The sequence below is a fragment of the Gavialis gangeticus genome, unplaced genomic scaffold (genome assembly GCF_001723915.1).
Source record: "Gavialis gangeticus isolate Ggan-Ray unplaced genomic scaffold, GavGan_comp1, whole genome shotgun sequence".
Lineage (NCBI taxonomy): Eukaryota > Metazoa > Chordata > Crocodylia > Gavialidae > Gavialis > Gavialis gangeticus.
Genome location: NW_017728980.1, coordinates 14869405 through 14880165, shown reverse-complemented (window position 1 = coordinate 14880165; position 10761 = coordinate 14869405). Strand labels below are relative to the sequence as shown.

Below are 10761 nucleotides of genomic sequence, written 5' to 3'. Positions count from 1 at the left end.
AACGAAAGACAGCTTCACCCTTCGATCCTCTGAAGCTAGCTCTGATCAACAGGTACACCCCACCCCTCCACTTCCCAGCCTGGAGATGTACCTTCCCTTTCCATCACATTAATGGCATCCCCTATGCTAATGGATCTGACACGCTAGGAAACCTTCAACTAGGAACAATTTCATTTCAGAGCAAACAGACAAGAAGTGCGGACACACCACTTTGCTAGTTTACACCTGACACTTTTTATTGTATTTTATTTTATTTGTAGGTTGACTCAGTATCTGGCTTGAACCAATGAGCCACGTGCAGCTTACCTCCCTCCTGAAAGGGAAGCGGAGTGTGGATCTCAGCTATGAATACCTGGTGTCTGGGCTGAGGAGCTGGGAAATGCCACTGAGGCAGGAGACTGTACTCTAGGGTCACCTCCAGGAACCAACCGGTCACAACCACTGCTGTGTTCCTGGACCAGCACAGAGGCCACAAAGGGGCTCTGTGCAGGGCATTTTTATCTTTTTCTCTATGGCATCCAGAGTACAGTTAAAACACCAGGCTTTTAACTAGGTGGGACACATGAGATCTTCCTCCTGAAAACAGCACCTCCATTTTTCAGATGATCCATTGCTTGTGATTCTCAGAGGCATTAACTAAGGATCTGGGTTAGTGCTGCTAGTCCTGGTTTACTGGGGGAGGGAGACCAGCATAGGTAGGTACAGGAGTCGCTTGCTTCTGCAGCTAAGCCACTGAATCTGGCTAAGCAAGGGAGTGGCTCACTCAAGGTCACAGAGCAAATCAGGTAAAACTTGGGATTGGAGCACTTCACCCCCTTGCCTGCATGTGGACTGCATGCATAGACAGCCAGGACACAGTCCCTCATCCAGCAGCACTGCACCCACCATTATTTCCCCTGTGACCCACTGCCCCTTCTGCTGCCTGGCAGCACCAAGCCCCCCGCTTCCTTACCGTCCTTTTTCAGGGCAATGTCCCTGCCCTTATGCTTCCAGAAGATGGTGGGGGGCAGAGAGCTGACCACATCGCATACAATCACAGCGTCGTCCCCTTCCTTGAACTCCTGGGGGGTGGGGGCATTCTTGAACATCAGCTTCTCTGCAAGCCACAAGAGGGAAAGGGGCAATGTGCCTGGCTTCCCCAGAGAGCCGTGGCCGTTGTCCAATTACCAAGCCATGACCCCAGTGAAAGCAAAAGCGAAGCAAGACTAAGCATGTGTCTGTCTGGAAAGCTTGCACCACTACATGGAACATGTAAGCATGGTAGCTGTAGGTCACTTTTTGGTTCCCCTTCTACATACATCCATCTCCTTTCCAGGCCTAGGCCTCACTCCCTCTCTACCTTCAAGCCTTTCCTCCCAGGCCAGGTACCTGTCCAACTCCCAGCCTCCCCTCATATGTGACCCTCACTGTCCACCTTCTCAGACAAAGCCTAAACTTCTGCTCTTTCCCTTTCCTCCACCTCTGTTCACTTTCCAGCAATCCCCCTCCTTGACCTGAGACTTCCTTTCCTGCTTTTCCAGCTTCCCCCAACTGGCCAGGGCCTTGTCTTCCCACCAGGCCCCCTGCCAACCCAGATTCCCCCAAGCAAAGTCAAAGGTGAGAGCTGCACTCCTACGGAAGATTTTCACGTTGACCGTGGCCTCAGACTCGCCCTCCTCTGCGCTGGAGACGACGCACTTGTAGATGCCAGCATCATCGATGTTGGTGTTGTAGATGGTAAGTGTGGAAGAGGAGTCATCGTTCCGCACCACTGAGATGCGCTGCTGGTTGGGTGTCAGCTTCTCGCCATTGGGGGAGAACCAGGAGATGTCTTTGTCTTTGGCTTCCCCAGTCACTGGAGACAAAAAAACAGAACGTGTCAGCTAGCCAAGGCCTGAGTCCCATCTCCAGAGGACCCCATGTAGGCCCAACTGAGGGCTTGCTTCTGCTCTCATGACCTGCTCACGAGCCCGCATGCCACATCCCATGCCATTCTCCAGCCCCACCAGGACAGTTGCCTTCCCCCACTGCAAACTGTCCCTTAGATGTTGCCTCACAAATGCAACATGCTGGAGAACAGAGAGGCTCTGGGGAAGCTGGTTCTCTGGCAAGACTGCATGCCCAGCTACACTTAGCTTTACCGTGCCTTTGCTCTGTGCTGTACTCCAGCATACAGGTGTCCTAAGCTCATTTTTAATGAGCAACCTGACTGGTCCAGACAAACTGTACCAGCTGGTTTTGAAGAGCATCCTGTATCCAACAGCGCGTAGCTGTCTGGTACTGCATGGGGAACGTAGAAGAGGGCAGCGTTCCACAGTGCTACACAGGAGAATGGATGGGGATAGTTACTGTGAGTCCAAGTGGTGTCATCCGGGTGCTGGGGAGAAGTCATTAAAAATGCAGGATTCTGGAGGAATTACAATCCTTAACTGTTGAGACGAGAGATTTTTCCCAGATGCACAAAGGACTCAGCTCCCAAATTCCCATCACAATGTTGGAAACTGGGACAGAAATAGCCTGGGTGATTTTGAAAATCTCAGTCTCAGAAGTAAGGCCTCTGCGGCACCAAACCTCGAGCGGAGGACAGATGCTGTGAAACGAGGTGTCCGCATGCTGCTCTGCCTGGGCTGATGGGCCATCCTCAGTAGGTTTCACTGTTTACAGATGCTTGCTGGAGCGTCCCTCTCTCCCTGGAGGTCCGTGCTGGTTGTGTCCCAGGACACCCATACCCATCATCTTTGCTGGGAGATCACAGCCGCACCCACAACACAGGCTTTCTCCCTGGCTGTACCATGCTAACCAGGTCTCCCAAAGGGGCCTGCATGAATGGAGATGAAAGCACAGCCGTCCCTCACCTTGGCATAAGAAGAATTTGGACTCTCCGACACTGATCTCCCCCTGACTTGGAACGATATCCACTTGTAGAGAGGCTGGAAAAGAGAGAGAGAGCATGCATGCACCGTGGTTAGAAGTCAGTCATCTCCAGTAAAAGCACCAATGCTTGTCCCCCCCACGGCTCGCTTGGAAGAGCAGAACGTGAGGGCTCCAAGCAACAGCTTCACTGCTCCTGACCAGCATTGGACTTTGGGCCTTCCGTCCCAAAGTGGCACTCGCAGCCTGCCATGGGTGCTTTGAGTTCATTTCTGCCTCGCACCAGGCCCATGTAGAGGGGTGTGAAAAGGTCTGACTTACCTGGCACTTTGTCCTACCCTGAGATCCACTATATGCCAGGCTTGGGGTAGGAGGGTTTTTTCAGGTGGGAACAAGAGTGTACAGGAAGGAACGGAGCAGGTCCTAGGAGTCCAGCAGTGCAGTAATAACACACAGGCAACAGCTACTCAAGCATGTGCAGCCCCTGCTTTCCCTGCAAGTTCAGGGATGTACCACTACCTCACCTTCCCGGCAAGGTTAGGAATCCGTGCTGGTGTCAGAGATGACCAGCACAGCATTGCCAACTGGAGTGGGGGATTATTTTATATTGTACATTATGTTGCTTTGAAGTTTGCAGGCCTTATGCAGCAGCAGGTGCCAGTGACCAACTGATCCTGCTACCCACCCCGAGGTCCTGCAGCAGGAGAGAGCGTTCAGACTGCAGAGACAAATCAGTGCCCTGGGGGAAATGGGTTAGGCTTGGCGATGCCTTCCAACCTCTCAGTATAGAGTTTGCAGGTGCCAGCGGATGTCAGGAGATGGACTCCACCACTATAGTCACAGCCCCCTCCTCTGTACTCTCAATCGTTGATAGGATGCACGCCAAAAATATGTCAGGCATGTTTTTTAACGTGCCTCCCTCTCCTCACCCTCCAAACTCTTGGCTCCCAGATACTCTAGAGATGTCAAACAAAACCAGGAGAACCGAGTTGAACGGCAAGAGTTGCCCACGTCATCGCAAAGCAATCAATTCCTCACTGCCTCCTAGAAAGGAACAAGGGAGCTAACCGCTCAGGTTTGGACACGGTGCAACAGGTTTACACTCTGCCTCTAGTGAAACAGCAACCAGAGGATGCAGACAGGATCGATGAACAGGCAGCTAGATGGACGGGTGCTCGTGGTAACCTGACCGCAAATCAATCACCGCAGGAGATTACCCTTCCTCCTTTATACACCTGCAGACGACAGCAGAGGTTCTCCCTCCCTGCTTGCTGTTCCTTTCTTGTGAGGAATATTGCAGCAGGCCCTGGGTTTGTCTGGCTTCTGCTGGAGTGTGTGCACGTCTCCCCGCAGCCCCATGGATCACTCCAGCATTTGCAAACTGACCATGATGAGCGGTGCTATGGATGTCTTTTTAAGGACAATCTTTTTTGGCAGCCGTGCCAAAACCTAAGCCCTGAACCCTTCCCCAGCGCCACTCCAATCCCCTTCGCCTGCCCGATATGTTGCTCTGCTTTCTGCTCCCCATCCCCTCCCCAATCTGCCAAGTGCCACACACAGGGACTACCCAGGCCAGCCCTGTTTTAGGGCATGGTGCTCAGATGTCATAGCTAGCAACTTCACTGAGGGCAAAAGACGACCATTGTCCTAAATAGGACTCGATGTCAGAAGCAAAGGCCCAGGTAATAACCAAATGGAAACAGAGGATTGGACTCACTGGCATATTTTGACTGCTCTGAACTCTCCTGCCAGCAGACAGGCATCTGGTGTAAGTGGCCAGTTAATCAAGGGTAATAGCTGCTTTGTGGTAGCAGAGCCACAGAAAGCAGGCGGAGCATGCCCATGACACCAGCCCTTCATGCCCCCAGATGGACATTTAAAAAATAATCCAGGTTATACCAAACCTCCAGAGAAAACCCAGGGGTCCATCTGCTGTGGGAGACGTAAACGGTGCCAGGATTTGCCCCTCGAGAGCCTCCCTGCGGAAGTCTCTGCTTCCCTTGCTGGAAGCTACTGTCTCTCCTTCCTGTTTTCAATAAGGTACAGGCTGCCCTTTTAGCCCTTGCATCCAGCCTGTTTTATTCCTGTCTAATCTCATTTCTCTTGACCACAGCACTTTAATATCATTCACTGCCAGACAGAGCTGCAGGGACAAAGGACCAAACAGAATAAAAGGCTAAAGGTTTATTAGATTCAGTTGCAGCAAGCACTAAACAGCCTCGTTCTACAAGCAGTGTTTTTCCTTTCTATTAATCCTTTCGACGTCCAACAGTTTACTCCCTGCTCTTCCTGGGCAGGTGTCTGCCCTGCAACATGAAAGCAGGAGTGTTACAAGGGGCCTCATGGCTTGCAAACCAGACCCCCGAATCCCCCAGCATGGGTCAGCATCTCAGCAATGTCCGTTAACAAGGCAATCACCTTCCCGTTTTAAAATGGGGCTGGAGAAAGTGTGCATTGCAAGTAATTCATTGCATGCTGCTATATAGCATCATCCAAGAACAGGAAGATGCTAGAGTGGTGCAGCCCCACGGGGGTTGAATTTTAAGGGGCTCCAAAGCTGGCAGTCGGTGCCAGAAGAAGGGAGCTACATTTAAAAGACTAGATACAACCCCAGTGAATTTTCAACTGGGCCAGCCAAGTCCATCTGGATGCTGCCTCATCTTCAGAACCGGAGTGATGGCTCCAGTTTCAAAACAGAATTTCAAGAGCTGTGAGCCCAAGCGCTATCACTCAGGAAGGATTTGGGGGTCTTTAAGAGAGCAGCTAATTTTGCATGCATCTGTTGTGTTGGAAGAAGCCCAAAGGCTTCCACAAATGCCGTTGTAAAAACATTTTGGGATACATGTTCAGGCAGGGGCTTTCCTGGATGATGCATAGTCAGAGAGAGATGCAGACTGCCATTTACATAGGGTGCCTAAACACAGGCTCATAAATCTCCATTTAGGCATTAGAGGAAAGCCCAGGTTTTCAAAGCCATCCACAGCCCTGACCGAGGGCACCAGATTTAGGAGCTTCAATTTAGGTTCCTAACTGAAAATCTGTGCCACCCATTTCAATGGCATTGACTGGTATTCAACAGAGCAAAAAGAAAGCCCTGATCAATGTCCATTTCAGGAGCCTTCCTGAAAACAAACACAGAGATTTAATATACTGAATGTGCAGCAGGGGTACAGTAAGATGGAGCCTGCTGTGCAAATCAGCCAGTCACTAGGAATTCACGGTCCGGCTGACCCTGATCCCATCCTATCCCCAAACTGATCAGTCCTGGAGGATCTGAGTGAGGCTTGGGGCTCCAAGCCACCTTGGGCTTTTGCAATGCTATTCCAACATCTATGCCATGTGAACGAGAGCAAAAAAAAAAAGCAATGTTCCCTTTCCTCTGCATCCCCAATCAAGCAGTCTATAGCACTGGATAGCAAGGGCACTGAATACCTTTCTCCCAGCAACTGGGATCTCGCTGCCCTGTTCCTTCGCAGTATAAGTTATGAGCCATCAGGCACTGGATGTAATTGGACACTGGCTCTCTTCCAAGTGCAGATGAATGCTCTATCAGCTCCTTGGCCTAACAAGGCCAGGTCAAAGAAAGAATTTCAGGCGGCCAGGTCTAATGTGTGTGATTTCTAAATTGCAGCCATTAGTTTGCAGAAAACAACCATCTTTATCGGGCTATTTCTCCAGCCTGCATAGGCAAAGCATTCCTCATCTCCTCTACCACAGACACTTAGTCCATCACCTTTCGTGCCAGACCCCATGCCCTTCTCCTGGGGCGGCTCGCTTTGTTGCTGAGCCACAAAGCCATACATCTTGGAGACCTGCCCCTTCTAGGATTTGAAAACACTGTGCTCCTGTAAAAAGGTACACGAAGACCTGGGAAAGGGAGGCAGGGCTATTGAGTTAGCCAGTGCTGGAGCTTGTGCCGTTAATCATCAGAGGGCTTCAAACACCCACAAAGGATGCAGGGGCTCTGTCTACTGTCAGTCAAGTACTGGGACGAAGGGCAATAGGAGGGGGAGACATCCAAACTATACCACAGTAACAGGAACACAAGGGGCTGCTGCTCTCCGACAACAGCAATGCTCAGACCTACTGTAGCACTTCCTGTCTGCAACGGGTCCAGTTTTCCCACTGCTCGTCCCAGTGTAAATGAGAAGGCATTTTGCTGAAGCCAACAGATGTGTGCGAGTAAGAAGATGGACATGCCCAGAGTTGAACGGGAGGAAGCCCCCAGCTCTGAAAGGAGGGACTGTAAGACAGAAACCCGAGCACATGCTCCTGTGCACAAGGAGACCAGATCATTACCCATGTCAGTGTAAACATGGGAGCTATGCCCATTTCCACCCAGCTCAAGACAGGGCTATAAGCTGAGGAGGGAGGAAACTAGTAAGCTTGTACAGAAAACATTCCCTGACACATGTTCACTATATGAGGACGATGAAATCCTATAGTGGCTGTAGGATTCTGTATCTGGGACTCCATTCCCTACAAAGACACGTGGGACAGAGCAGACATTATTTCTGGGAAGTCGAACATTTTCCTTGACATCCCGCTGGACTTTTCTATAGGGGACAGTCAGTTATGGCCCATTCCAGAGTCCAAGGTGCAGCTTTTCTAGATAGCACGTGACCTTTCCAGCTACAGAGCAAAAACCCAGAAACTGCTAATTTAGCCACCCTTCACACTGAAGTCCCAGAGTTTTCCTCTCATTTTTCCTTCTGTCACCTGGCACCTAGAGATTCATTCCTGTGGGGAGCTTCCTCCCTTGTACAAAACCGGACCCCATCAGGAGCACAGGCTGCACATGGGGTTTAGTAGCTCTGGCCCGGCTTTTACACCTTTTGGCTTTCTCACTGCAGACTCCCTCCCTCTCTCCTCACCAACGGACACTCTGAAGAAACCTGCTCTTTTTTTTTTTTTTTTTTTCCAAAACAGCTTTTACCACCTGCTTTCCAGCTCCAGACAAGAGGAAAGCACTTGGGGTCTCATGCAAATCATATGGCAGACCTCCGCATCGGCCTGGCACTGGTATCCAATACAACACATTGGATGCTGCTGCAGCACTGCCACAACTAAACACTACTCCGCACTCGGACTGATGAAACACGTGGCATTTTGACCTTTAATTTTCTTCCAAAACAGAAGCCCAGAACTGCCTGCGCCCCACCTCTGAGCAGAGCATGCTGACACAGCGAGAGCCTGTCTAATGGCTGCAGGCATTCAGCTTGCTGTAACAACACGTGAAGCAAAACCCCTGTCACTTGAACTAAGACGAGGCTGACCATGCCTCCACCTTCCCTGTCTGGTATGGGGATACCACCTATGAACTCTGCACGCTTAAGTGCGGAGTTGCACTTGAATGTAAATCGTTCTCCAAAACGTTGGTTTTGCAGTGGAGACTGGCCCTGTGCAAAAGCTTCTAATTAATTCCACATCTCGCTCTCTCCCCTCAGATAAACCCTTGCAGCAAACACCAGGGCTTTGTTGGGATGTCTCTGACCTGCTTTCACAGAAGCTAGTTTGAGATCTAATATAAATCCACAAGGTTTTTGTGTGGTTTTTTTTTCCACCCTACAAAACATAATGTATCAGGGGACCTCTTCTACATTTCCAATAGCTGCTGCTGGCTGTGACAAGGGCTTGGGTTATTAATGTCTTTCAGGCTGCTCCCAGGTGTTTTCTGTTACAGCTAGCAATGAGGAGGAAAAAAAAAAAGGCTTATATAAAGCGCTGAACTTTTCATCACCCCAGATTTCGGTTTCACATCCATACTCTGCCCCGAGTTGCATGAACGTTTGCATAGAAGACGCAACAGAATCAAGAGACTTGCAGCCAGCCACCGAACCAGCAGACAGATTCATGGAAATGCCACGTCCCGACATGAGAAACAAGGATTTTTGGTGATACCTTTTGCAGGGCCAGCTGTACAGTTGTGAGAGATTAAACAAGTTTTCAAAGTGCTCTGCCCTTCTGCCCCAATGTGCATCTGGCATCTCTCGCAACTATACGGCTGCTCCTATAGAAGGTATCACCTAAATCACCCTGGCCTCTCATTTATTTCCTGGACCATTAGGGCTACAACCGTGCAACCATGTTTTAAGCACAGCATGGAGAGCCAGGATTTCCAGAAAGTGCAGAGCCAGGCCTCCAAGGCCTCAGCACCCACGGGTGGAGCCACGTTTCCTCAGGCACTTTGCTGGCCTTCACAGAGAATTACATCTCTGAAGATATTCATGGTGGCCAAACACTAAATGATCCATACTCACATTGCATCTATTGCCGGAGTCCACTGCTCTGGATGAACTCATTGTTGCTGCAATTCCCTACAAAGGCTCACTCTGTCCAAGGAAAACGTCCATTTGGGCCCCATGCGGAGACGGCACAAGGCACTGAGTTCCAGACACATGGCAGGAAGAGATGGCTTCTCCGTGCCTTCTTCTGTCGATGCTCCACTGGGCTGAGGAAACCCCCCTGCCAGAGCAGCGAGGAGGTAGCGCTGGGTGAGAACTCGCTAGAAGGCAGGGCAGCAATTCTGTGAAGTTTAGACATGCAGGGGATCTTATTTCATAACCGAGAGCCCCTGTGAGCCAAGTCTAGGAAGACGTTACTGCACTTCAGGGAATGCTCTCCTGCTGTTGGTTACTAACCTGGAAACAGCAATGCTGCCTTTACACGATCATGAAACCATGCCACGGGTGGTGTTGTGGTTAACACTATGAGCCAGTCTTGAGCTTAGTCAAGTTACTTCACACTGCCTCAGCTTCTCCACTTGTGGCGTGGAGATCTAACTCATGTTCATTTGACTCCTACACTCACGGCGCATTACAGGACCTGCCTGCAAAAGGTGCAATGGAAATAGTCAGCATTACTAAACGTATCCCTGCCACTAACGGTTTAAGACCTACTCAAATCAGACAGTACTTCCACCATAAGAAATGCTTCTGCGGCATCACTGACAAACAGACAACATCCACTAACAAACTCAGCCAGTTGAGCCAGATGGGCTATCGGACCCTCTTCATCAACAGCAAGGTACTGGGAGTGCTGCTAATGACACTGAACGTGGTCCCTTCACTACTGCAGTGGTTCTGCAGCAGTTCATTTACTCACTGAATCCCAAAGCTTCGTTTCATCGTACGAAATGGCCATAAGCTCCTGAGGACGCCGTATACAGCACCTGACAATGGCACCCAGAATTTGGCTCAGCCTTCAGAAATGGCCACACGAATTATAACACCTCCACCACCAAGCACAGGATGAAAAATCAGGGCCAGAGACTGCCACAGGAAAGAGTGCGATACCCCGATGAGGAGATATTTTGCTGACAAACTCCTGACGGGGAGCTTTTGCAGAGGAAACATGCCATGAGACCTCCACCGTCATGGGATAGTGTCAGGGGGCTGAGATCCTCATCCTGCCCGGTGTCAGAAATGCAGAGAAGCCTCCTTCCCGTATAATACATTTGCCTAAAAGATAGAGAGGGGGCCTGTTCTACCTATAATCTGGGTTGCAGTTCAACTACAACGGCAGCTCTCTTGTGGGTGAGAGAAATGTGAAACAGTGCAGAAAAGTGAGGCGGTGTAAGAAACAATCATTTCCCTTTTGGAGTTCTCAAAACCTGAATTTCACAGCATACTTGATCCCTGCGAAATTCATCCTGGGAAATAGGAACAAAGTCAGAGACCCTGTCTGCTCAGCAACACATGCTGGCTGTTTGCACCAAGTCTCAAGAAGGGCGAAGAATGCACGATTCCACTTTCAAAGCACGTTTCCTTTGGAGTCCAGGCTGCTTCAGTTGAGCCCAGGGATCCGCTGGCACCAACACGTATACCAGAGTAGGCTGAAATCGGTGATTTAAATCAATCAAGATTTAAAATCGGCAAGCAGGAAGCTTCATTTAAATAATCAATTTTAATC

General features: G+C 50.1%; 1 protein-coding gene across 6 annotated transcripts in view; it reads right to left on the bottom strand.

Annotated features, from left to right (window-relative positions):
- The window catches only part of NCAM1 (neural cell adhesion molecule 1), a 254244-nt gene that overhangs the window by 91799 nt on the left and 151684 nt on the right, over positions 1-10761 (bottom strand). For all 6 annotated transcript variants that reach the window (XM_019510735.1, XM_019510744.1, XM_019510769.1 and 3 more), the window contains exons 2-4: positions 2835-2909; positions 1616-1834; positions 953-1096 (exon numbers count right to left, since the gene is read on the bottom strand). In XM_019510735.1, the coding sequence (XP_019366280.1) occupies positions 953-1096; positions 1616-1834; positions 2835-2909 (438 nt within the window). The remainder of the gene's footprint in view (positions 1-952; positions 1097-1615; positions 1835-2834; positions 2910-10761) is intronic.